Below are 27,999 nucleotides of genomic sequence, written 5' to 3'. Positions count from 1 at the left end.
AATGGTTTATACTTGTAATCCTATTCATCTTCCAAGCATGGCTGCACGTTACAGAATGAATAATTAGATACAGTAATATTTACACCGAATTGTCAAACATATGAGTTACTAATAAAAGAACTATTTATTGGAATGTCGCGATTGATAATTTGCCCCATAAAACATTACACTCGACAGACTAGGGATGGGAACACAACATTGCTCCACATGACAGGAGCCAAATGATAGGAAAAATGGAAAATAAATGAAGAAACAAAGAGAACAATTATTGATGAGTCACATGAAAACAAAATGAATTGCGAATTTAGACGTATGAACATGAACAATATGACGCGCAATACATGTCAAAGTGTTCCGACGGATCAGCAACGTTTGCCTTTATACAACAGTAAATAACAATAATATTTTCTTTACGTACATAATTCGAACAGCGTAATCCATACGGGTATTGATTTTCTTAAATCAAGCGGGGTGTTATTATATGAGAACCAACAAAATCATAACTGAGTTCATTTCAATCTTCGCGTATATTCAGAGAGAGCTTTTCCACCTTAGTATTCGAATTTCTATTCTTCAGGCTTCACTGGTCCAACTCTCGAGTGCTTTCTCCGCATTCCAGCTGCTGGTTTAAGGAGATGAACAGATGTTGTCAAATTACTCGATTCGTACGATACACCGTCATCAGAACTTGAATGGGTTTGTATCAAATCTTCGACTTCTAAAAAGTAAAATAAAAAGGATGAGCATTACAAAGATAACTTTTGAATTATTTGCAATAATAATTTACCTGGAGAGGGTCGGTCGGCCAATGCTGTTGTGTAGCTGCAGTCGTAAACATCAGGATTGCTTCTATACTGGAGAAGCAATGATGGACTCTTGATTATAATTCCAGTAAACGTGGCTCGGAGATGAGCTACCATATGAATATCGCTCGTCGATATCGCCATTATTCCCGACTTGTTGAAGTGTGGAATGGATGCATGGGTTTGTCAAAGATCACAAAGGCATGCTGGACGGTGAGTTGCGATCCTTCTGTTTACTGTTGACCAGGTGATTAAACTTGTGGCTGGGAAGAAGAAGCACCACCGCCGTAATGTAGCACCACTCGGTGAAACTCGTTTCAAGGAGCGCGAAAGGTAAAGGAGGGCCTGTACTCGTAGGGTGTGTCCTATTTGATCCTTTCTATAATAGCCGGAGTAGCGTACTACAGCTGGATAGTGTGATGGACGGAGCAAGTAAGCGATGGACGGATTCGGGGCTGAACCGTGTGTTCATCACTGCTGGTACAGACATCCTAATGGGATCGGCCGATTGTGGTTCGGGGTTTTTGTCATGAGGCGGACACATGACGAGGATTCGTTGAAATCGTATCGGCACGCTCGGTAAATCCTGGACGGCGGTTGGCGTGGAGGAGATGCGCTGAGGTGCTGATTGATTGGTGCCCTCCTTTCTTGCTGTCGATTCCCACCTAGATTTGGCTGATGAGCCTAGTTTCATTCCGTTCACGTTCCAGCTTGAATGCATTCTTGAATTCCCAACACCGAAGCCAAGCCGATGCGGCCGTAGATAAGAGTTGTCTTGAGTTTGAGTTGTCTTGAGCTTTTTCTTGTGTTCTTCATCCGTTATCATCTGGAAGCTGCCATCCCAACGTCTAGTAGGCCATTCTGGGGGTGTTTATTCATTTTTTCCTTTCAGATATGCAAATAAACCGCATTGAATTTGTAAGCACATCGTAGCGACGAACTTGTATCTGCTTTCGAGGTCCAAATGCGAATAAAGAATAGTAGATGGAAGACGGTTGGGCTAAACTTTTGTAGCTAGGCATACGAAGAGAATGATTTTGAATATAGAAATATCATGAATTCAATATTGAGAGAAAGTGGGTCGTGTTGAGTCTGGGTACATATTCGTTTGTTGGTTCTGACTGGCTCTTTCCGTTCGGTCGCTGTACGTTTTCTTTACAAGAAAATTGGAATATTTCTCATGTCTGGGGGATTGATCACCTGAAGGACGTCCGACTGATTGGCAGGGCTCTGCCCTTCAGGTTTGGGTCCATACGATTCGTAATTGGACGATTTCTGGCCGCACAGAGAAGCGGCCGGGGATTCGTCATGGGTGTCAACGCCACTGGCCAGATGCTGACTGGAGCTGCTGCAATTGCAGTGCTGACAGTGCTGGCAATGCTGGTGTCGCAACAAATGCTGGGCGGGGATAGGTGGATGCTGTCCAGCTAGTGATCCGCCGTAAATGTTGCACGTCTGAAACACCTGGCAGCTTTCCTTGGCCAGCAGACTCAGTAACTGGGCGTTATTGGGCAGTTGCATCTCGTACAACTGCGGTTCGTAGTAGCCGGCCAGACCACGGCGGCAAAGATGTTCGTATGTACAGACGGACGGCGTTGTGGCCGTCCCTTTGTTGGTGTTGGAGGAAGAAGTCATCGACGAAGCGGTCGAGTAATACGTCATCGACGGGGCCTTGTAGCCGAGCTCCTGATAGATATGTTGGTGCGAGTGGTGCGGGTCTCCGGCGGCAGCGGCACCTCGCACCTGTCGGTCCACTTCCTCGTAGGGTTGTTCCATCTGGTCCGTCGAATCGGAGGCGATGCCGTCACGAAAGCGAATAAATCCGCTGTCGTTGACCAAAACTGAGGAGACCTGCGGATGCGACATGGCGATGGAGCATCGCGGCCTCTGGTGCTGCTGTGACGACGATCGTTTCGAATCGTAGAGAGTCGTGAAAGCCGACGAAGAAGCCGAGGAAGTGGCCGAATGGTTGGGCGGAATCGACGATCGTTCCATTTGTTGCTGGACCTGATGAAGGTGAAGGTGCTGGTGTTGGTGAGATGAGGTCGGATTGGAGTAGCAGTAATTCCTCAAATTGGCCGGTGGGTACGGAGATTCGTCGGAGGTGACTGATTTAATTGGCGACAGGTCGGTCATGACACCTCCAGCGGCCGTTTCCCCATTTCCAGCTCCGTTACGAGCCATGGCACTTCTGTTGCTGTGGCAACAGAGCGTTGACAGCGTCTCGATTGAGCCGTTCTTGAACGATCGGCCAGCAAACATCCACAAGGAGCCTTTCTTGGCCGTCGACGATTGACCGCTGACATCACCTTGTTTCTCGGCCAGCGTGCTTTGATTGTAGCGCAGCGGCTGGACGGCCACGTAGGCAATGAGGGCGGCCATGATGAACTCGAGGAGTCGAGCCACCAGCTGGTAGGTCCACCATGGCCAAAAGTTCTCGGTTGCCACTGGCCAGTGATCGAGTCGCTTCTCGTCAGCCGCTTGTTCCATGCTGGACAAGGAGGACGGAAGGCCCAGCACCTCGCGCAGAGCATCGACGTTGAGGTTGCGCTCGCGCTGCAGTCCTTGGTAACGGGCCAAGAATTCGGCGGTCAGGACGACGGGCACGGCGCTGTTGCCGAGGCCGAGGCTGGCGCTGCCGGCCGGCGTATTGGGCTGCTGGCGCCACGGTAAACCGTAAACGCCGAACATGCCGTAGAGCTGGAAGGCGGCGACCAGCAGGGCCAAAATGGCGGCGGCCAGAGTGACGCGGACGGCCCTGAGAAGCGTCGGATGGGGCAGATATCTGGGCAGGGAGGCGCCGTGGACGTGGAGGGCAGTCAAATGGCTGCGCACGGTCTCTGTCTGCAGGCTGACGGCGGCCCTGGTGGCCGGAGCGAAAGCGGCCAGATAGCCGAGCGACAGGGCCAGCGACCAGAGGACGAAATAGGCTTGGCTGGCCAGGTGCAGGGAGAAGAGCCCGCCCACGGACCCCACGACGATGTCGATGCTGAGGCTGAGAGCAAAATGGAACGCCACCAGGGCCGCCCAAAGTGCCGGTTTAACCAGCACGCTCGGCATCACCTGAAAAAGGGCAACAAACAAATGATGACTTGAGCACAACACACCGTGAGAGAACAAAATTCAATTGGCAATTGTCTAGCGATTAGGAGAGTCGACCTTTTCTTGGCCCCAATGAATAAGAAAAAGTCACAGTTGTACGACTCGCGCATTCATCATCGTCATCCAAAGTGAAATCGTCCAGAAAACGGGCGAAATGTGCTGAAAAAAGTGAAGGTTGCTCCCGCTGCTGCTGCTGTTGCTGCATTGATATTTAGCGAAAGTCTGGTGGTGGGCGGTCTGTGCAGCAGTCGGCGTGAATGTCGAAATTCATCGTGCTATAGCATATCGTCAGGCTGCGGCTGCCACAGTTGTATGGCCCGTCTTTGCTGACGTCGAGCGTGACACGGTGCGCATTGGGAGTCAACCGCCTATGGGATTGTCAGCCTTTTTGAAAAGACTTTAGCTCGTTTAGTCGCCTGGAACGACAGACATTATTCAATTGGTTTCGACTTTCGAGCATCATTTCGTTGTTGGGAATAATCTCTCTGGCTGGCTCCTTCTTAGCGCTCGACAATAATCCAAAAGGAAACGGAGAACAATGTCGTCGAGTTCATAGATTTTCCAGCGAATTTCTATTAGATTTGCCGCGTCACTCTGACCAAACTTTCCACCGAAATTCTCTTGGCTTTTGTGTCGAGCTAATGAATGGCTCCCAGATGCGGTTGGAGAGTCGGACGACGACGACGAGTGGCGAGCTAAGAAGAAGGGGTCCCACCACTAGCAATCGTATGCACGCCGGGGTTCTGAATTTCAGAAATTACCTGGTCGCCATCTTTTGTGCCCACTCACTCTTTGCGTCGTTCCTCTCTCTCTCTCTCTGATTCTCTCATCTCCCACTCTATTCTACTCGTCTAACCACTTAGGGAAACAAATTGAAATAAATGAAATCGGTTGGTGCTGTGCTGGCTGGGCTGGGCTGGCAGCGGAGATGCAGCGCACAGATGGGAAATGCTTGGGCTCGAGGGGCGCCCATTATTATCATCCGGCATCTTGGCGTTTGGGGTCGTCGAAAAATGACTCTTCACTTTTCTTTCTTTCTTTCTTTCTTGGAGAGTGAGAGAGAGAGAGAAACGAAGAGAAACGATCATGTTTTCTACGACCCAAAAGAATGGCGAAGAGCAGCTGAGAGAGCAGAGAGAGAGAGAGCGAGAAACTTGCAAGAAGAAGAAGAAGAAAAAGAAGAGGAACCGTCGAGAGTTGCTGCGCCGCTGGCAACGGGCTGATAGCGGTCGCGACCACCACTCACGTCTCGTCGTCGCAGATGGAAGAACTCAAATACCGATAGGGCACGCATTAAGTGAAGCATGACATGGGGGAAAAGAAAAAAGAAAAAAGAAGAAAATGCTGCATGTTGAATGCTTGTCAGTCACAGCCGTCGACCATGGACGAATAAAAGAGGGGACGAAATCTCTCAAAAGTCTCAGCCGAGAGAGGGAGGGAGAGACTATTAAGACAAGTGGATTTTCAAAAACCCGTTTAAGCTTTTCCTTTTTTCTTTCCTTTGATAATTTGTTTGTGTGTTGTGTTTGTTACCTGCAGTTTAGTGGCTTTGAAGATTCCGAGAAGGAGGACGGCCAGGGCGGAACTGAGACACGGAAAGGCCACGTTGAAGATGCTGAAGGCTAGAGCGGGTGGCAAGAGCCTCCTGTGATTGTAGGCGTCGTAGAGCAAATGGATGGAGCGGGTGATGGCCAGGAAGAGAACCAGCAGCTGGATGGAGAGGCAATGGCTGGTGTTGAGCAGCCGACGTGTCGACGATCTCAGGCGCAGCAGATTCGACAGGGCGAACATGCCCAGCAACGCGAACAGCGTCGACGTTCCGTACACCTGGATGCTCCAGGCCGCGTCGCGATCAGCGCCGCTTGATTCTTCCGCCACCCGATTGGTCACGTCTCGTGTCGACGTCGACGGATGTCCAGCGGCGGTCGACACCACTGCAGGAGGAGGCGCCGGTGGCGCGTTGGTGCTGGTCGTCGTCGCCGATGTCGTCGTCCTCGTCGACGGTGGCGTGACGGTTGTCGTCGATGTCGCCGTTGTGGTCGTCGTCTCCAGAGCGTCGTCCTCCTCGACGGGGTCGACGGTCGTGCTGGGCGTCACCGTGGTGGTCGTCGTGTGATGCTGCTGTCTGGTGCTGGTGACGAAACGATTGCCCGTCTGCCCGCTCAGGTCGACCAGAGGTGGCAGAGTGGGTCGCAGATTGAAGGGCTGGTTGTTGCCGGGATTGCGGGCCGTGTTGATCCGCGACGGTCCCCTCAGGCCAGGCACGTTGGGGTTGTACTGGCGATTGGGGTCGGACGGAGTCGGGGTCCGGTCGTAGGGGATGAAATCAAAGACGCGCGTGTCGAACTCGAAGACGGGCTTATTGGATCGGACGGGAACCAATGTGCCTTGGGCGCCATGGGCCGGCACGCTCTTGCTCTCGCTGGACGTTGAGGCTTCTGTCGTCGTCGTCGAGCTGCTGCCGCTGCCGCTGCCGGCGGACCCTGTCGAATTGATGGACTGACCGTCTAGGGGTCCAGCAGCAGCAGCTGCCGCATTCCGCTCGTCGATCTTATCGGCCTCGCCGTTCTTGTTGTTGGGTGACGCCACAGACCCGCCCGATTGGTTGGTGGCGGATGAGAAGGCCACTTTACTGAAGATGGCGCCCAAGGTTTTATCCATCGAGCTGGGTCTGTCACCGCGGGAGAAGACGGGCAGGTCGAGCAGCGATAAGCCCTGTGGTGACGACGTCGCCCGGAGCTGTGATGATCGCCGCTCGCCATTGCCGCCGGTGCCACCGACTGCTGTGCCGGTTTGTCTCCGGCTTCTAATTGGTCGTGTGTCACTGTCAATGGAACCCAACGGTGGGTGGATGGGAAGAAGGCCATTCCAGCCGGCCGGCAGTTTCGTGTCGTCGTCGTGATTGTCAGTGCCTTTGTTCAGCAGCACTGCCGAGTGCTGGGCTCTGGAATGATGTTGATGATCGCTGGGCAATTGTTGTCTTGTTACTCGTGTGGCGCAACACAACTGCAGCACGGCCATCACGAGCGCAATTTTAGAACAGGCCATTCTTGAGGAGGACAACATCTCAATGGTGCATGCTTACTTGGCGATATCCTAACCTGCAACTATACATACAGAAAGATAATCACAATTAAATATTAGTAGAAGCTGCGGTCTCTGAGAACGTGATGTCGTGCACCGCCAATTAAAATCAATAAAAAGGCCACTATGGGTCCACTTTCACAATCAACTACGGCATAGGTCCAGAGTCATGAGCCATCAGAGAAAACGTGAATTTCAATTAAACTGATCACAGGGACAGGAGCTTGATGCCTAATCAGTTTTTCTTTAGAAATTCCAGCCAACAAGAAGTTGAATAATATCTAAGTAAAAAAAGGGGGGGGGGGTCGACTTCAAAGACGCTTGACACGCAGGTAAACGGAGTGGATGCGCGTGTGTAGGGTCTGTCTGCACGCATCCCAGCGACGACACACACAACACGACTCTCTCGTCTGCTGCTGGTCTCCATAGAAAAAAAGGGAAATATGGGACGTGGGATATTGAGGATGAGAGATGAAGGGGAAAAGTTGGGAGATGAAAAGCGTCCCGGACATGATAGAATGAATTCCTGGCTTGATTGAAATCCATTCCTCCCCAACTCCACCCGTCAAACTCTATTGCTCTCTCCCTCTCCCTCCCGCATCTATCCAGGCTGCTGCTGGAGCTGCTGCTGGATGATACAACACAACGACACGGAGGAACGAACCATCCATTAAGCACGTTCGGCACTCTTGATTTTCTTCTTGTGTCGCTGAGTGCCTGATTACCGTATAATGAATTTCGAACACTGAAAGACTTTTTCTTTTTCTGATTCCCCCCCATTTTCCAAATTGGAAATCTTTAAAAAAAAAGAGGAAAAGAAAAAAAGTCGAATCATTTGCATTCATCGAAGTCTCAAAGAGAAATGAGAGAAATACCCCCCGAAAAAGATGATTTGAAGTAAGGCATATGGGCGGATGCAAATTTGATTGAAATTCGATTACAAGGGAGGAGGGAGAGATCCCTTCAGAAATGAATTAGTGTTGAGAATACTATGGCATTCCGGTTTCTATTTCTATTGGATGAGAAAAAAAATGTCGGATGGAAATCTAAGCACACCAGCCGATGGCGAATAATAATAAAATAATCCAAAGCACGGATGGTTTTCGACGAGATGAAATTTGATATTTGGTGGTTTTGAAACAAGTGATGAGATTCTTTCCACCTCGATTGCATTGGTTGCAATCTGTAAGGCTATATAGCCGGAGGGCAGAGGCATCGTCTGAAACGATCAATAAAGTCAAATGGAGGAGCCAGCTAGGTATACACACAAGTCGGTTGGAGTGTACTAGCGTAAGCAAGGATCATTCACATTCACTCACAGATGCACTTGCGCTCACCCTACTGCGCATTTAATCCTTTTAGGGTACCAGCGACCAAATCTCTACCAGCAACAACAACAACTATACTACACACTATAGAAAAGAAACCCAGCTGGAAGCTGCTAGAGAAGCTGGCCGTTTCGTCTATCTGCTATCCGTATATACGTATATATAGGATATAATGGACGGCGATATGGGTCTCAAAAGTATCTATGAGATCTTTTTTTCTCTCTCTCTCCTGAGGGGACATGTTTATTCTCTAGAGTAGTCTGCTGGGCGTTTGGGCCGGGGTCTCGTGCAGGCAGGGGCAGCGGATTAAGCCTCATCGGCTGTGAGCCTTTCCTTGTTTGGATGGACACTAAGATCTGGTCGACCCCAATCCTTATTACTGAGCAGAGATCAACATGGCTAAAAAATATATGGCGTGGGCTTTGTAAAAAGCCCTGGCGACCTTTTACTCATCGTTACAGTTGTCTATGACACACCACAGCCTCATCATCAAGATGCTGTTTGATGATAATCATGCCAACCAACCCAGCACACGGCCAGCAGTCTATACATGTGGGATGCAAATGAGAAGACAAAAAACAAGAGTCGAGACGGAAGATAGAGCGCGGTGTAGATACAAGTTTCGTGACGCAGGAATTGAACCTCTCCGACACGTCGTCCCGATTAGATTATTGAAATTCTTCCCCCTTCCAACTGAGTAATAAGCCGAGAAGGGCCATCGTGACTCTCAAGTTGTTCCAGTCACGCACAGTTCAGAGGGAGTGGCGCTGTGCTGTGGCCAGTCAGCCAACGCAACGAGTTTTTCTTTCTCTTTTCTTTCTCTTTTCTCTCTCTTTTCTCTCTCCGTCGTGTGTTGTTCACCGTTAGAGTAAGCCAGTGGTCGAACTCCGGTAGATATATGGTCGCCTTCTTCTTCTTCTCTATAAGTTGGGGGGAAAAGAAACAACAACAACAACCAGCGCGTTGGTGATGACGAGCAGGAGGCGGACGTTGTTGCCTTATTCCCCCCCGAAAAATAAAAGAAAAAAAAAGTCGCTGGTTCGTTTGACACGAGGGGCACACGCCTGGAACAGGGGGGAGTATATGGTAGTGCTAGCCCAGGTGAATATGCTGTAGCATACCGTGTACCTAATCCCAGGTACACGAGCGAGAACAACTAGGCCCCCCGTCTCTCCTATCCGTCCCTGTCATCATGTTTTCCAATTATGCCGCAGTATGCTATCGAGCGGTGCACTGTAAATGATTGCCGTGTGCTGGCACAAGGAAGAAGTTCCAACTTATTTTTATTTTTTTTCTTAGTTTTTCTTATTTCTTCACAAACCACAAGAAAAACAAAAAACAACGATTATTTATTTTTTTCCCTTTTTTTCCTGGGGGATATGATGTGGCCTGTCGGATGAACGTCTAGACGTGTGACAACCACTTCGCCATTTTGTTACTACACGCCGTGTGTGTCTTGCGGCCGTGTGTATGGAACATCAAATATTCGTTACGATGACTGGGCGTGTCTAATCATTTTCTAACTTTTTTTTTTTTTTTCATCTTCCTCTCTCCCCCATTTTCTTGTCAAAGTCTATCCATTTCTCTTTTTTTTTTTTTTTTTTTCCTTTGCACACTTTTATAGTGTGCCAGCCAGCAAACTGCCAGCTCTATCCGCTTTGCGTCTCAGTCGGCACATCGATCCTGGCCGGGCTTACTATAATATATATATATACCCCTCCGCCGTTTCATATGTTTAGGCACCAGCCCTCCCCAGCGGAGTTTCCAGTGAGACCCGCACAAGGAGAAAAGAAGAAGAATATAACGCCATCTTTTCGGTGCAGACAAAATAGTAGGCTACACCATTTGATATCTGCACAGTCCGTACGGAGGAAAAGGTGCTTCCAACAGCTGTTCAACCGCCATCGCATGAAAAACCTGACACATTTTTTCTTTCTTTTTTCCATTTTATTTCCCAATAGCAAGACATGAAAGAAGTCGATGAGGGCGAGATCTGCGTCATCCTATTACACACACCCACAATTCAGTTCTCTATACAGTTTGTATCCAACCTGCAATCTTCTTTTGTTCAATTCAAACAAGTTTTTTTTTCTCTCTCTCTCATTTCCCCCCCACGAAATGATGTCGAGTGCGACTACCCCCTCGACACATTGTCGACCAGCAGCAGTCAGAAAGGAGGTGAGACTCTTGTCAATTGACGAGTGTCCTGTCGCATTGCCGAGGCCCCTTTTGTATAACGACGACAAATAAAATGGGAAGCAGCGCAGACATAAAGCCGATTTCATCGATACACGTACCACTACCACTAGACTACTACCAGTAGTATAGTGGTATAGTCGAGGGGAGTGGGGGGGAAGAGACGATTGCATGGAGTAGAGAGATGAATAGATATAGATTTCGCATCTGTCATGTCGCTCACAATTCACAATAGCGACAACTACTAACTTTGACCACATGGGCGCAGTGGTTTCGTCTCTCTCCGATTGCCGAAATGTCGGAGGGGTTAAAAACCCAGCCAAAAAAAAGAAAAGGGTTATGTATTATAACCAAAGACACACAGAAACGTTGGCTGGTTCCAAGACAAAAACTTGCAGCTGTGCTCGAAAAGAAAAGAAAAGAAAGAAAAAAAAACTCGTCGAGATGGTACATGTATATCCTATTGATTTTTTTGAGTTCGTGAGATGGCAGAGTACTAAACAGGAAGAGCTGAAGAACCATTGGTAAAAGGGCGTGGGTATGGCAAGAACTCGCACTCGTCACGCCAGTCGTCATCAATTCTATTTACGCTGGAATGCTCCGCCATGGATTGAAGGCGGCAGAAATGAGGAAACGTCATAATAATAAAAGAGGAAAAAAAAGGGCGACTTTACGATATGTGATGAATATTTCATCGTTTTTACAAAGAGCATCAGCTTCGTCGCCGCTCATTGGCTCAAAAGTCAAGGGACATTTCAAGAAAATAAACGTCTGTTCAAAAGGGAGGACGCCCTGTCATGTGTGGCAGCAGCTCAGTCTGACAAAAGTCCCAGTCTGTATAGAATATTACTACAGAATACAGGCCTATTATAGCCCCCTATACTATAGTATATCTAGTCCGAAACAGGAACAACGCATGTAAATGACGTTGGTTGTTTTTCTTGACTCGGTGCCATGGATCGGTATCTGGCCACCATAACCATAACGGCGAGTCTACGTTGTGCCCATGCCAAAAGAAAATATCTTTTGGGTTCATGAAGTATCGATCGAGACAGCAGGATGGAAGCAACATTCTTTAAATAATGCACATTGCTGCTGTAATCGGCTCTCGTCGTACCGTAGTAGTCGAGGGTTTCTGAGCGCAGGTAAAGACATTTTGGCCGACTGTGTAGTACAAAGTGGTTAGTGGTATATCCATCTATCTATATATAAAATAAAATAGGTGGCATTGGCCAGCAGCAGCACGGGCTGGAATAGGAATGGCAAAGTGCCGTATGTCTAAGTTTCCCTGGCGATCATTATTCATGCAACTGAAGAAAAAGGAAGAGAAACTAAGCGAGCGAGAGAGGGGCTGTGAACAAAGTTTTGAAGGGACTTTGTCTTGGGCGATCGGCGTGCCATAGAAATGGGAGACCTCCCGCCTGGGCCCACCTCCGCACGCTCCCGCTGGGCGCTGATGTCGTCCTCGCTATCCATCCACGAATCTCCGCTCTCTGACATGAAGGAAACATTTCCACAATTCTCTTGTTTTCCTCTCATGTAGAACACACGGCGCACACACGGTATATCGGCCGGCCGACTGCTGCCTGATGGCTATTGATATTCTCGCTGACGTGAGCGATGGATTCGGTTATTCTCTCGCCAGTTCTATCAAAAGAAGAAGCAGGAGCAGACAGAAGTAAACAACTGCTGGCCAAAAAAGAAGGGAGAAATAAAAAAAAAAACTTTCTACATTAGCCGGGAATAACCTGCATCGTTGCCGGCATTCCTCTTTTAATGGCATTCTGAAAAGAACGATCCGTTTATGTGCAGGCGAGAGAGAGAGAGAGAGGGGCTAGCGCTAGCTGCTCTCTTGCACGGAAAGATCAACTTGCATCGCTTCCCAACAACCCGGATGCTTTGCAGGGGGTAGAGCAGCACAAGTTGGAACTTACCGGATTGCGCTGCTCAAGAAGTTGGATACTTTTTTTTCCTTTCCATTCCATTTTTCCCTCCTACCAATCCCGCCGCTATCTCGAAAATAAATAAAATAAACTTGAATAGGAAAAGCGACTCCTTTTTTTCACGACTTGACAACGTGAATTCTTTCATGGAGCCGTCAGACTCAACGGGCAGTTGCTATAGCCCCCCAATGTCTATATAACTGCTGCTGGGCATGCAGCACTGTTTTCCCGGCCCTTTCTCATATTGTGTGTGCTCCGGTCAATGATTTCATCGATCTCTCACGCGAGATGAAGGACCAACCACCCCGGCCCCACCATAAGGAGGAGCCGCAGACACGCACCCAAAAAGTTGACACAATGCCCTAGCTGCTAGCTTGTGTGTGTTTTTTCCTTCTTTTTCCTTATGACTTTGGCTTCACCCAGTGCATTACACAAGATGAAGCGGCCATCGTTTTTTTGACTGCCGCATCGAGCCTATGCCACTTAAATATATCAGCAGCAGCAGCTCCGTATGTGGATGTGACTGGATCACATCACCATAAAAGTAATCGAAATATACGCACAATACGTTTGATGTGTCAGAGTCAATCCTGCTGAATCGGCCACAAGGGCCCTAGTCACATATTCTTTCACGTCAAATATATACTACTGCGCTGCTGACGGATATATCAGGCTATTTTAGGCTAAACTATACGCCACCGACACCACCCCCAAGGATGAATATTTTGGGTCCCTTTTTCTATTATTTCCATACTTTTCTTTTTTTTCTTTTTGTGGTGGTGGGGCTCCGCGGTGGCGCAGAGAAAGGAAGAAAATGCGCATCCTTTGCGAGACTGGGGACGGCGATCTCATTTTCTTTTCAGCTGCAAAGAAGCTTGAGAAACGCCTGACCAATAAGGGGGGCAATGATCACCCTCTGCTGACAGTCTTTTAGCCTATCTTTACACAGCCAAACTATCGGGGCCATGTCAAAGAGATGGAAGCTTTAGGAAATCCAGTCAAAGAAGAAGAAGAAGAAGAAGCCGCTAATGTGGCTTTCAGAGTAGTATAGACTCGCAGCAAACAAATCTCACCTTCCATCTCTTGTGCATATACACGAGTCCCTCCTACACAGCGTCAAGCGGACGGACGAGCTTGTATATAATATAAAGCCGGTCGCTTTTTAAAGAAAAGAAGAAGAAAAGAAGAAGAAAAAAAGAGAAATAGGTATCAAACCACAAGGCTATTGATTATTTCAGGAACATATTAACAGCGGTCATCGGCATCGACGAAGAAATCGTGCGCCACATTAAAAAAAGAAAGAAAAAGGAAAAAAAAAAAAGAGTCAAATCGTGAAATAATGAACACACGGCGCGGAGCAAGTTGGGAGAGATGTCTTGACCCCGTTGCATTCAAGTATCGATGATGAGGCGATTTCAAAGGGGGGGTGACTTGGCTATTTCCCCCCCGGCACGCCGTTTGAATTCAAAAGTAGTCGTCGTGCTAGAGCTCTGGCTCTAGCTGCTGCCGCGCTGCTGCTGCGGTAATGTGACTAGATTCATCCTCTTCCGGCGGACACGGCTCATAAAAGACTGGCGGGGCGGCTGCCTGCAGTGCAGCAGGGTGGGTCCCCTGTGCTGTGCTGTGCTGTGCTGTGCTGTGTGTAGTATACATGTATAGATGTATATAGGCGGAAGGATCGACTTGGACGGTGGTGGTCGCGTCCAGGGCGGCGCGAGAGAGTCGGAACAAAAGGCGTAGCGAATCGCTAGACATTTGCACTCTTGCTAGTCGTCGTCGTCGTCTTGGGCGCCTTTTGATATGCATGAGATGCAGCCGCGGCCATAAGCACGCCCAACAATATAACCCGGCCAGCGGAAATGTACAGAATAACCGCGCAGTGATAATTGATCGAAAACTTTTCCCTTTGACTTTTTGGGTTGTTGTTTTCAACGCGCATGCGCACCGACCGACACTATGAATTATAGACATTTCCTCCCTGTAATATTTCTGGCCTTTTATTATTAGTCTTTTGCGGGCCAGGAAATACGGCGAGAGAACAACCACAATAACAACAACAACAACAAGAAGAAGAAGAAGAAGGAGAAGAAGAGAGCAACACTATTTCTTTTGTGTTGCAGCTGCCACAAAAGATGTCGGTAGTTTTTACGACTCCAAATATTGGCTCGGCGCAGAGCGATCATCACCCGACATTTCGTTTCTCTTTTCCATCAACTCGTTTTTCTTATTCCCCCCCCCCCTTTTTTCTCTCTCGTGTAGCGACTTTGTGAACAAAAGCGCTGAATAACCGAACGATGTTGTGTGAGCCGAAGAAAAGGAGGAGTGTGTGTTTAGCTCATAAAACTCCCATGTTTCATCGTACCTGCGAAGGAAACGTTCAGCAAAGTAGTCAGCAACCCATCGACTTGTTCTCGTTTTCTTTCTCTCTCTCTCTCTCTCTCTCTCGGTATTTCTCTTTTCCCCGTGTGTTTTTAGTGCCCGGAGATGACGACTACACGCTGCACGACCACTCTAAAGGGTTTTCTCGAAAAGTTTGGAAAAGATAACCATAACTCGGGCCGTATGGGTGGAGGGGAGACACAAATAATAAAATAAAAAGAGAGAAAAGGTTGAGGGCGGAAGAGCAGCTGGCAACCTGTTTCTCCATTTGTGTGTGTGTCTGACTGCACCATCATCATGGGCTGCAATAACCGACAAATGGTCCGACTTTTTGGACGGACTCTCTCCACTTCTCCAGCTCTATAGCTCTTGCATGCATGCCGATAGCTGGGCTAGCGGGGGGAAATCGTTATTTCTCAAGGTAATAACAAGCTGCCAATGTCAAGCGGTGCATAACCAGATGACATCAACAGCAGTGCTGCGCGCCAGATTTATGAACGCTCCGCTCTTCCGCTCCTTGTTCTCCTTTTTCCTTTTTTCTTTTTTCTTTCCACTCCGCACACACAGAGACTCACAGAGACACACAGACAGTATGACATGTTCATTTCTTCCCGTTACATCGTACGTACAACTTATTTTGACTGTATAGGGGCAGCAGCCAAGTTATAATGAACAATTCGGCGCTGCTCCTGACGTGATAAACCATCGAGTTGACGCCTTGACAGCCCATGCAGGAGCCTTGCTGCCTTGCTGCCTTGCTGGTCTGTGTGCGGGCGAGCAGAGCACTCACGCGTTGATGCCAGGAAGCCCTTGTCCCGTGTACATGTATACAATGTCGACATGTTTATAGAGGAAGGATGAGACGACCGACCAGTTCTTCCAACCAGCAACAAAGAACAACAACCCAAAAAGAAAAGAAAAAAGAAAAAAGAAAAAAAGGAACAAAAACATGGACAAAATATGGAAAAAACAACAACAACCCAGCAGCAGCGTCGTCTCCCTTATTCTTTTGGGTTTCCACAGCAGTGCCCATTTCAACATGCCTCGCTATATACTACTTGGAATAAGGTTATTCCAGCCCAGCCATCAGCCATATGGCAGACGGGCCAGATCGACTATGGTTGTTGTTTTCGGTTGCCTTATTCCTCCTCTACTAGTGCAACCTGAGCATCGACTGAACACAACACCGGCCATCTAATCCTCTGCTGGCCACAGGCGGTTCAGCATCGACTGTTTTAATGTATTCCAGCCATCGGAAATTCCAGCAGAGGAGGAGGACGACTCTACTTCTTCTTCTCGTTTTAGCGGGAATCGCTCGAATCCGATCGGCCCAAAAAAGAAAACCGAAGGGCCTCCATTTCCTTGATGGCCGTCTCCGATTCAAAGACGCTGTTAGCTGTTAGATCTAGCATACTGTAGAGTTGAGTAACTTGGGGCAATCTCGTAATTATAAACGACCTGTCGACGGGCATTCGGGCATTCTAGTTAACCTTTATAACAAATCTCTGGCAAAGGGCAGCTCAGCTAGCAGTTCTCGCCTGGGTCTTCTAGCGCCCGGCCCGAGATAATTACGAGTCACCAAACAGACGGCCAGCGTGTCGAGTGGAGTGGAAACGAGTCGGAGAGAGAGAGAGAGTCCCTTAACGCCAGCCAGCCATCCAGCGGAATCATCCATTTTCTCATATCAAATGTTTCAACGTCATGATGTTGGGGGGAAACTGGAGACGCACTTCGCTTCGACCCCCTCAACCCCCCCCCCCCCCCCCCTCCTTGTATATCCTCTTCATGGTTATTTTTAGAAGATATACAATACACTCAATGACGTTTCTTTTGCCATCAAGTTTTCTCTCCCTGGATGAACCAAAAAACCCAAAAAGAAAAGAAATTGAAGGAAAAAAAGCCATAAAAAGTTTGCGTCAATCTGCTCCAGCCCAAGAGACACCCAGCAGCAGCAGCAGCAGCAGCAGCGCAAGTTGTTTTTTCATCCGGCCGCGGCGTCATGATCATCTTATGTTCAACTAAACGCTTCGACAATGGAAACCAATAGAAGCCTAGTCTGAGCTATATAGCGTCTCCTATATAGCTATACGTATATACAGCGATATGGTTTGAACAGTCATAAGCAGCCAGGCAGAGAAAAGCCGGGCTTTTTTGTATCTATAGTCGAGCGAGCGCTTGTCAAATGAAAGCCGGACGGGGGAAAAAAGAAAAAGAAAAAAAGAAGAAATAAAAGGAAAAGATTCCTAAAGGGGGGCCCACCGTTGTCGATGATTCGGCAATATAAGAAAAAAAAAAAAAAAAAAAAAAACAGAAAAAAAAGTCTTGGTGCTGCCCCGGATGCACGTGTGAAAGGACTTTTTGGATAGCATCATTTTGTTAGTGCCCCCGGAGAGAGAGCTCAGCTCAGCTCTCTCTCTCTGGCTGCTGGGAAAAGAAAAAAAAGGAGAGAGAGAGAGGCTCTTGGCCGTTTGTTCTCTGATGAAAACTCGTGAAGTTCCGCCTATGAAAAGGCTGTCGTCGTTGCTGTTGTGTGTGTGTGTGTGTGCCAGCACGTTTGGCAGCGTCGTGAAGAGACGAAGGAATTGGGTTGTACAGTCTCCTCTTTTGTTTGAGCGACTCTCAACTCTCGACTGGCACTGCTACGCCCGGCCGGCCGGCCGGCAGACACGCAGCAGCTAGCATTTATCTTTGGTAGGGACAGCGTGCTGGGACCAAGAATGGCATCCAAATCCGATCTGTCATCATTCGACTTTAATCGGACTGCACGGAGGCAACAAAAGAATTTCGATAAGAGATGGGAGATGGGAGAGACAAAGGCAGTTGTTTCACAAACGTGCTGCTGCTGGGAAGAAGAACAAATCGACACAGGCAGACTCTGACTCTCTCATGAAAGGGGCGACTATACATAGAAGCGGCAGCAAACACATTGGCTTGTCCTTTGCCTATTATTCCACATGATCGGTCATTTGTAAGAAGGGAGCGCCACACACGACGTCATTCTTTTCTCTCTTCCCCCCAGCACGTCAACAAGCTCCTTCTCCTCCTCCTTCTTCTTCTTTGAGATATCAAGACGACCCCAAAGAAATATCGACACAATGAGACCGAAAAGCTTTGATTCATTCCCGTTTTCTTTTCTTTTTTTTTTTCCTTTTTCTCTTTCTCTTTCTCCCGAGATTGTCGATGATGATGCGCCTGTATAGATTGAGTTGGGCCCAGCCAATCCCGCATGCATGTAGCAGTCGGCCCGGCGCGCTAATGATCTTGATTTTCTTCGGCTCCTTTCGTCACATCGTTAAAAATATCTGGGACTGGGACTGGGGCTGCTCTGGGATTCGCTAATCAAAACACATTGGCTGGATTCTCTCTCTCTCTCTCTGTTGTGTGGGTTGTGCAGCTATAGCAATATAGCTATATTACTTCGCTGTGATGTAACGGCCGATGAAACTGGGTTGTTGTCACGACGCATCTCTTTAGACTCGAATGATTTTCGTTGTACCGCCCGTTTTCTTTGTCGCTGCTCACTTTGCCGACTTTTATTTCCTTGATTTTTTTTTCTATAGAACCGGTGGATTCGATTTCTATTCTACGTGGCCAACAAGGGGTGAATCGACGAATAAAGAGGCCGAGAAAACGGTTGAAAGTTGAAGGGAGACAGACATAAAGAGAGAGGATCGCTTACATGGGCAGTCTAATATGGGAAAAAGATGACCCGAAATGTGGGTCATTTTGGTGGTTCCGCCTCAATGGAGTCAATGGCTCTGACCGACGAGGGAATATCAAAAGGAATTGAGAGGCTTCATCGCGGCCTTGGGTCTTTCGTTGCCTTTTTTGGGTGCTGCCCGTTCTGCCCGTTGATTTGATTAGAGCTTTGGCCAGAAAAGAAACGAAATGCAAGCAGGCGTTCAATCAGCGCACAGGGAATCAATCCGCCAACGTTATATATAGATATATACCGCAGCATCCGTATAGCGAAGGAGAACTTCTTTCCAATCAAGACCAACCTCATTCCTTTATGTATTTCCAAGTCATGTTGAGCATTAGGAAGAAACAAAAAAGAATGAAAGAAGAAAAACTGTGTCCCCTCAATCGCCTTATGTCGTACAAGCTGGTCCAGCTGGCTGGCTGGCCCCTAATCATAGTCACAGTCAGTTAACGACTTTGAGGACAACGTGCCAACAGTGTTTAGTACAGTCAGAGGGAGGGAGGGAGGGACGGACGGACGGACGGGGGTGGAGAAAAAGAAGCCCCATCGCGCTCGCTCCTACATGTAGTACTGTATAGGCTTTTACAGTCCATTTAGAAAAGCGGCCGATTGCGGCTTTTTTTCTTCTTTCCTTCGGCTGTGCCACGAGGAAAGTGCGCACGGAAATGGCAAAAAAGGAGGCCAGCGGGGGGAGGAGGTGGACTCCGTCAAAGCTGATTGAAAACGGTTCAACGCTTCCGGTCAAGCTGTGGGGAAAGCCGACAAACGCGGGTCGCAACACCGAAAGTAAAAAAAAAAATAAATCTGGCCAGATCAAAGGTCAGTAATGGCCATACGTGTGGTCGGCAGAGCCGATTGAGGGACGTCCTCGAGTTTGTCGCGTCCACACGTGTGTCGACGTGACGTATATATCGTATATAGGCCCAGCAATATGTCGACGACATTCTTTTTCTTTTCCTTTTGGGTTGGACTGGTCATCGCCGCCGAACAGAGTTATCCGCCGGCCGGAATCACATTCTGCTATCGTCGTGTGTAACGAGTGAGGGGGACTCGAAGAGCCAGAGCCAGAGAGCTGCTGGATGGCCAGTAACGGTTGGCGTAGCTGTCAGTGTTATATGTAGTACGTAGAGGGAAAGAGACGTAGGATCGGACTGGCCAAATAGAGTCGGAGGTCTTTCTCAATCGTCTGATTTGTGTAACAAGGTTCCGGGACGTGCTCGGACCATGAAGAAACCTATTTACGTTGGTGGCGGCACACGATAGAGCACCCCGGTCCGTTTCTTCTTTTCTTCTTAAGAAGAGAGAAGAAGAGATGGAGAGAAGAAGAAGAGAGAAAAGAAAAGAAACTCTTGGGCAGAAGGTCGTCGGTCGGCAAAGAAGCGCCAAGCGATTGATCACGTTCGCGCGCTCCCGACACTTAAGGACATCTTCAGTAGACCTCGTCTAGTTTGTAAATTGTAACCGGCCAACCTCACAGCACACACATCTCTGCCGGGCAAATAAAACTTTTTATAGGCACGATAGACACACGCACACATATACGCACAGACACCTTGGGAAAGGCCAGCAGAGAAGAGAAGAGAAGAGAAAAAAGGCCATTGCTCGTGAAAGTATCGACTGGCAACCACTTTTGGATTAACTGGACGTCAGACGGAGAGTAGCAAATGGGCGAGGAGAGGTGTGCACGACGATGAAGCCCCCCCGATTACGATCGGCAACAACTCGCAACAACTCGCAACAACCATAGTAGTAGACACGGCGGCCAAGAAGTTGAACCGGCCACACCACGACACGATAAACTTCTTCTCCTCTAAACTCTAACGCCGTCCGTGTGTCTTGTATGGGGCGTCTCGAAAGGGCAGCAGCAGCAGAAAGGAATAGAAGCTCCGAGAAGCTCGGCGTGATATTATATTATATAGAGAAGATGATCATGTTATTCTCAACTTAAGAAGGCTGCACATCACAAAGGGGTGGGCGAAGAGAGCAGAAACGAAGCAACGAAAATAAGCACCTCAGCACCAGAAATGATTTCCTTCTTCTGCTTTTTCGACACGGTCCAACTTTGAAAGTTTTTCGGTGGGGGGAAGAAAAAAAGGAAGGTGAGATAATATAAAAGAGTTTCGGCTATCATCTGGGAATGGAACAGGTTTCAGTAGATATATATAGAGAAAAACCGGGGCAACACAACCGCACTAAAAGCAAAAGATGAAAACGAAAGAAAAGAAAAGAAAAGAAAGAAAAAAAAAGGGGAAATAAATTGTTTTTTATGGGACTTTTACATTGCCCGTTGGGTGGGCACCTTTTGCTGCGCGTCCCTTACAATCTTAGCCTTTTGTATACCTGCAGTTCATTAGAGCTACCTGTCAGCGACAGAATATATAAAAAAAGCTTTCTCTTCGGAGAACAAGAAAAAAGAGAGAGAGAGACAGATATTATATATTTCAGTTGGAATGAAATAAAAATTTGGGATCCTCCCCCGCGTCTGGCCAGCGGACCGTACACACCACTGAGCTGGCCAGCAGCTAATCATCTATCGGCTGCTCTTGTACAAAGGGTCGTTGGCACTTTTAATTACAAAGTGGTCCCCTCCGAGAACCAGCAGTGACCAAAAAAATAGGGACGTCCCAAATCTATTGCTGTAGGGTCACCAGATGCCGCTGAGCTGAGCGGATATGTGACTGATTTAAAAAAAAAAAAAAAAAAAAAAAATACAATCAAAACACTCTTAAATTTAAGAGCAATAATAAACTGTAAGGAGTTGAAACCCGAAACTAATGAGTGACGAGGAGTTGAAAAAACAGTCGGGGACGTTAAAACAACCTTTAACTTTTTATCCAAATAACGGAGCTAGCTGTTTGTGACGCTTTAACAAGTTGGTCCAATTTTCGTGTCTAACAAAATGCTTGTTTTCTTTTCACACGATGTGCAGGTTCGAGCCAAAGGGGGAGGGGTTGTTTGGAGAATAAAATGGAAAAGAGACAGGCGACGGTTGCTGTGGCCCAGTCCAAAGAATAAGAGAAAAAGAGACACTAGATACGTTCCCACACCACGCCTTTTTGTGCGTGTCGAATTGATGCCGTCACATTCCCCCAGTTCACGTAAGAACAACCTGGGACCTGCTGCCATCGGATATTTCTGAGAAAATGTTCGCCGATCCGATCGCCCCTTGCATGCGCTTCTATATGGGAATTTAATTGCACAGGATGTGCGAATCAGCAGCGCCAAGGAAGTTGACATCGAATCCAACGCCCGGCATTTCTTGACTCGTATCATAAACCGCAGCAAGTGACGAGAAACGATACAAGTACAAGTAACAATTTCCTCATCATGTGGTTTAGCCGACACCGGCCGACACTTGAATTAGTCAGAATTACACTCCAAATGAGGTAGAAATAATTCGAGGAATAATTGCACATGCCTACGTCAATCGAAACGGCTTTCAACTATGCGGAAACTCTGGATGGTTCTGTATACCTCAGTGAGCTGGAATAATGTAGAACTAGACTTTACTTCAACTTCCGTTTGAAATATAAATCTAATACCGTGCGGCGCGCGGTGAAGTTGGACGGCTAATGTCAACAACCCCGGAGCCAAGTCAACGGGATAACGGATATATATATTCAATGTTTGCGGCGTGTATATGCTATGCCCCGATATTATTATCTTTTCAAGTACTGCTACGTCTAGCTGTCTAGAGTATTGCGATTTAATCGATCGACATTGCTGAGGCTCATTTCCGCACCGCTGATTTCTCCAACGTTACCGTCACTCACGCTGTGTTCTTATGAAATTGAAAAGAAGGGAATCAAGAAAGAGAGAAAGAAAGAAAGAAAAAGAATACTCTTGAATTTGCTAGAGAAAGAAACACGTCGTAAACAATGGACTAATAGCGCCATGCAGAGAGTGAGAGAACAATAGATAATGTTCAAGCCAGGATAAACCTCAAAGTGGGGAACCATAGGAAGTAATTACATTGTTCCGGGTAGTTGGAACTTTGGAAAGAGAAGAGGGGAGCTATATGATGTATGCAGGGGCAGCTATGGCAGTTGTATAGCAGAGAGAGAGGACATTACTGGTTTTTCATAGATACATGATTATCAAAGAACAAAGAATATCCTGTCCTCTGAAATCATCACGAGTGACCGAGTGATTGTCGATTGAGAAACGAGTTGAACCGTTGACATGTAACTCGAAACGCATTTGATTGGGATCCTTTTTAGTTTTTTCTTTCTTCATTTTGTGAATATTTGATTTGGTCTTTTCGTGTTTCCAGTGGCCTCAGACGGGGGGGAGCGACGGGAGCGTAGGGCGTACGGGTCTGAGGAACCATTTCGAGTCGGTTGTTTTCTTCTTTTCTTGTTTTCTCTTCTTCTTCTTCTTTCTTCTTTCTTAGTTTTGTGTTCTGTGTTCTGTGTTCTGTGCTGTGGTTATATTCCTGATATTCCGATGGGCGGACGAATGCCGCCAACGGCGTCACGGATGGCCAGCCTTCCACACACTTCAGCTCCAGGCGTTACACACATATATCCAGTCACAACCCGAGGCTTAATTGCAGAGCGAGGGGAGCCCGTCACACACACACACACACACACAACAGACAAAAAGAGATAAGAAAGAAAAAAGAAAGAAAAATAAGAGGGAGAGCCGGAGAGGCGGGCAGCGGCAGCAGGGCAGGCAGCAGCTATATGCTATATAGACGATGTTGGAGAAGAAGAAGAAGGGAGTGTGGAAAGAGAAAGACGCGGGGAAAACATGGAGAAAGAAAGGAATAAGAAGAAGAAGAGAAGAGAAGAGAAGGAGGAATCGGGGGAAATGAAGCCCTTATTTTTGCCCGCTCATATAATACCCTCAACGAGAATTTACGAGCGAATACGCTAGCGGGGGCGAACCGAAAGAGTAGAGAAAGAGAGAAAAATAATAAAAATAATAAAAAAAAAGAGCTTGAGAGCTTGAGAGAGAGAGAAAAATTTCGTTGGCTGGGCAGAGGCACACGCATGCCAACCTCCGGGATAAGACGGGCCCCTCGCTTTAGCGCTATGATCCTGATAAATGATCTTCCGGGACTTGCGCACAGCAGCGTGAACGTTCAATGGGGAACAAAAAAAAAGGGCCAAATCTTCACTGTAAACGGACTGATTTGCTGTGCTTGGGCTTCATTTCTCTCTCTCACACACAAACACACACAGAGTCCAGCAGCAGCAGCAGCAGCGGCACTTGACCAAAAGGAAAATTGAAATCCCGAAATAGATGCTTTGCTGGGCCGCGCGCGCGTCAGATCAAAAAAGAGAAATTCGTGCGGCTTTCCAGTCGGGATTTGAGGTACGTGTGCGAGCTCTAATGCTGTACAGGAGACAAGGTCAGGGACTATTTTCTTTTTCCTTTATTTTTCCCCAAATACCAACGGGGCCCTACAGCCCAACCAAAGCCAACCAGCTGTCAGACCAAAAAGGCGTGTATCCTATATAGCGGAGCTGGACATGTTGGAAAAGGAGGAGGAGAAGAAGAAGAAGAAGAAGTCAGCTCGACGATCTGATGGACAGTGGCCAAAACCAGATTCCGGTTTCCCTTCTCGTCGTCGTCGTCGTCTTGTCCCTCCGGGTGGAATCGGGTGGAATGGACTTTTTTAGTCATTCCATCAGCAACACATATCGTCTAGATACTAGAAACCGAAAGGCCAGCAGCAGCAGCAGCCTCACTTTCGTATATACATAGACGACGATTAGTCCGTCTGAAACAATATCAACATCATAACTTTCAACTCATCAACAACTGGTCGCCATATGTACATTCCACTTATTAGTATTCGGGGCTCGCGACGAACAAGTTTTGTCAACTCGTTTTATATAAATGCATATCATCACGAATCACGATAGACCGAACGAATGTCTCCACAACCCCATTTCTTAAAAGCTTCGGTGCGTCGTTGCTGAAATATCGCTCTAATTGGCCCATTCTAATGATGATGGAATATTGAAATGTTTTCCAAATTCCTTAATAACTCTCTCCCATTATGAACGCCAGCAGTCGCGGATAGGAGCTAGTAGAGGAACTTTATTTTCGATTCTTTTTTCTTCTGCTGCCGGAATAAAAGAGAGAAAAACACGGCAGGTTCAACATTGTGCGCGACGACTGTGTTTCCTTTGTCGGTCAATTTTCTCGCAACGCCTTTGAAGACGTTCCTTCGACTATCATCCGCGACTAGCTCCCATTACTCCATCAACTGTAAACTATCATTTAAGAACTGCCGCTTTTTCATCAGTATTAAAAACACGGAGAATAAGAGAAACAGCCAGGCAACGAAGCCAAAGCAGGAAAAAACAAAAACCAAAAACAATTTCAGGCGTATAGGCCAATAAGCAATAACATTCGAATTGAACCAGAACAAAAGGCATCCGAAGGTTAGACCGCTTTTTTTCTAAGACTCCTCCTTATAATTACTATCATAAAGAAGGAAACCTTAAGAAATAAAATAAAAAGAAAGGGCCACAGTTGCTAGGAGCAATCGCACCTGTCCGAATGACAGCCAAACGGCCTATCCTATATAATACACTCGGATGGTAATTTCAGAAACTCGAAAAGAATTGTACCATGAAAGTCGTTGCTTCCCCTTCGCATCATCCAACTTGTCACGGTCTGTAATTTCTTAACTGCTCGATAGCTTTTAAGAACCCATTTCGAGCGAAATGGGAGATAACCATTGGACTAGCTAGCTAGAGCTCTGTAACGCGATGATGGTGGTAGCGAGGCTTCTCATTTTCATTGATGCCACAGTCAGCAGAAACAACAGGGCAACGATCAATACTCCAAATCCTGAATATTGTGATAACCGTTTAGAGCCGAAGACAACGGCGAACAGCTGTAGTATAGAGAATGTATAAAGCGCCTACATGAGCCAACAGCGAGCAGCTCGTTCAACCTTTCGAAATAATGTCATTATGGAGATGCGCTGGCGCTGGCGAATAAAGAAACGCGCAATTTCAGCCGAGAAGCCAAACTAATCACCGTGATTACAGTCTGGGATAACAGCTAGCTAGACTTATTCGCGCATTTTTATAGTTCACGAGGAACGCCAACTCTAAAAGATCACGTCTGTAAAAATCCCAATTCAATTCCCTTCAAAATAAGAAAATATCCCCCATCTCCCTTCAGCACTCTAAGGCCATATAGAAAAGAAGAAAAGAAGAAAAGAAGTAAAACGGCGTTATTCTTTTGAATGGCAACGATCAAACTGGCTGTCCGGCAACTTTCATTACCCGCGAGTTTTAAGTGCGCAGCAGACACAATTAGTATGGAGAGCCATTTCGTCGACTTGTTGTCCGAGATTAAAAAAACGTTAGTTTATCGTTCAACAAAAAAGAAGAGATAAATGCGTCTATATCTAATCGAAAAAGAGGCTTTCCATTCCGTTGGATAAGCGCGTGAATTGCTGGTGGAAAGAAGCGAGAGAATAACATGTGAAGTCATATTAAAAGCATATTTGTGTTGCTCTTGTGGAGAAAGAAGCGCCTTGGCCCGCGCCTTGGTCGAGTTGGTTGCTGGAAAGTCGAAGCCGTATATTTGCTTAGTCTGTTGCTGTTGGACTGTGTGGACCTACTTTGAGCTCTCAGTTTCTTTTGACACACACAAGACCTGTGCCCTGCAAAGTCCCGTGTATAAAGTGTCGCTCTCTTGGAACAGTTATCTGCCCACGTCTATTTCGGTGTTGACTACATCTTGATGCAGCTTGATGCAGCTTGCTAAAGCCTTGTGTACACAGGCGAACGCACATGCTACAGACGACAATTTCTTATCATTGAAAATGCAAGGGGGAAAGAAAAAAAAGAAGGAGGACTCGTCCACCCACTCGCTCGCACACCTTGCACAAGTCGCATCAATAAAAGCAGACGGGGACGGACGGACGGACGGACGGCCAGTCAGCCAGCCAGCCAGCAAAGGGCTGGTGACAAGGAGAACTTTTAACAAGCAGTTGCATGGCAACTTGTTTTAAACGGATTTTATCGACTAAGCAACCTGCAACACTCGGATACGCACGACAGGATCACGAGTGTACACTACACACACACACACACACACATGGAAGCAGATTTCAGATGGTATGCCCCGGCTCAACCCCCCCTCAAGTGAGTTATAGCCCAACGATCGAGTAGACTGATCGATATAGGAGAAGATGGTTGTCCTATATTGAGAGTTATACATTTAGCTAGCTCGTCTATATGCTCTGTAGCATCTAATGGACAATGAACTAGACGAAATGAATGCCATGGGCTCATTTAATCAACTTCAGTCCTTCTTCTTCTTCTTTCTTTTTTTCTTTCAATTTCTAAGTGACTGAAAGAAGAAGAAGAAGAAGAAGAAGAGAAGAATTAATAAGGACGCAACTACTTTTCGTGACGCTTTTCAGCGAACTCGCAACGGGGAAAAAAAAAGTATTTAATGAGAAAAGGGTTATTAGCGCGTACAACACATAGTTCTTCTTCTTCTTCTTCTTTTCTCTCATTCTTCTTCTCCTCTCCAACGAAAGTCCCCACTCACTCTGGCAACAAACTTGAAAACACACACTGTCCTTATATATTGTGCTGTCGCTTGGCGAAACTTGGAACTCTGCTCCTGTCTACTCGCTTGTTTATCGATCCGACTCATTCAAAAAAGGCGCTCGAGATTCTTGAACGCGAAGCCAAACTCAACACACGAAAATCATCTTACCTTAATCAGGAGAACTCTCGTCTTGCGGGCGACAGCGGCTCGAAATTCTCTGGGTCGTCTCAGCAACGCTCAAATTCCAAGGTTTATTTCAACTTGTATAATCACACAGGGCAGCAGCGTTCATCAGATGAGACGAGTCTCCAACTAGTTAACACAAAACTTGCAACTGAAGAGTCGTCTAGTAATAACTGAAAAGAAGACGAAGAAGACGAAGAAGAACTTGCACCACACGAAATCTAGAGACGCTCTAGCCAAGTGGAGGGAACAGACGTGCGGCAGTTGTGGGTACGGCGTCCAAGGAATGACTGAGCCAGCTAAAGGGAAAGCAGCCAGACCAGAGCTAACACACACTACAGCACTCCTCTACCACTCGTCTATACTACTCCGCGCCATGCAGCACTATACAGACCGCTCCGCCCCAAAACTTCCACGCTGTAGTACACAGCCCAGCCAACTTTTTAGATATGAGTGTACCTTGAAGCAGAGGAGAAACCAAAAAACTGTTGGTAGAGCGAAATATAAAGAGAGGAGGAATATAGCTGGCGGCGTTTTTCTTTTTCTTTTTTTCTTTTTTCTTTTTTTGACCAGGTACATACTAACCAATAACAAAGCACATCAGTGACTACTACTACTGCTTGCTATGGAGGTATAAAAGAGATTTGGTTTCTTTTCTTCTCCTTGTATTTTTATATTCCTAGACTTTTTCTTTTTCCCTTTCTCCGCGTGTGTTCATGTGTGCACGACCGAGAGAGAGACGA

General features: G+C 47.1%; 1 protein-coding gene across 1 annotated transcript; it reads right to left on the bottom strand.

Annotated features, from left to right (window-relative positions):
* LOC124338494 lies at positions 1 to 27,997 on the bottom strand. Its single transcript, XM_046792573.1, has 4 exons — positions 27,242 to 27,997; positions 5,439 to 7,012; positions 788 to 3,866; positions 1 to 718 (listed from the first exon to the last, which is right to left on the bottom strand). The coding sequence occupies exons 2-3, from the start codon at positions 6,969 to 6,971 to the stop codon at positions 1,959 to 1,961; spliced, it is 3,441 nt and encodes a 1,146-aa protein (XP_046648529.1). The 5' UTR covers positions 6,972 to 7,012; positions 27,242 to 27,997; the 3' UTR covers positions 1 to 718; positions 788 to 1,958.
* Between the last annotated feature and the right edge of the window lie 2 nt (positions 27,998 to 27,999).

The sequence above is a fragment of the Daphnia pulicaria genome, chromosome 4, assembly GCF_021234035.1.
Source record: "Daphnia pulicaria isolate SC F1-1A chromosome 4, SC_F0-13Bv2, whole genome shotgun sequence".
In the NCBI taxonomy this organism is placed as follows: domain Eukaryota; kingdom Metazoa; phylum Arthropoda; class Branchiopoda; order Diplostraca; family Daphniidae; genus Daphnia; species Daphnia pulicaria.
This window is presented reverse-complemented; position numbering and strand designations above follow the sequence as displayed.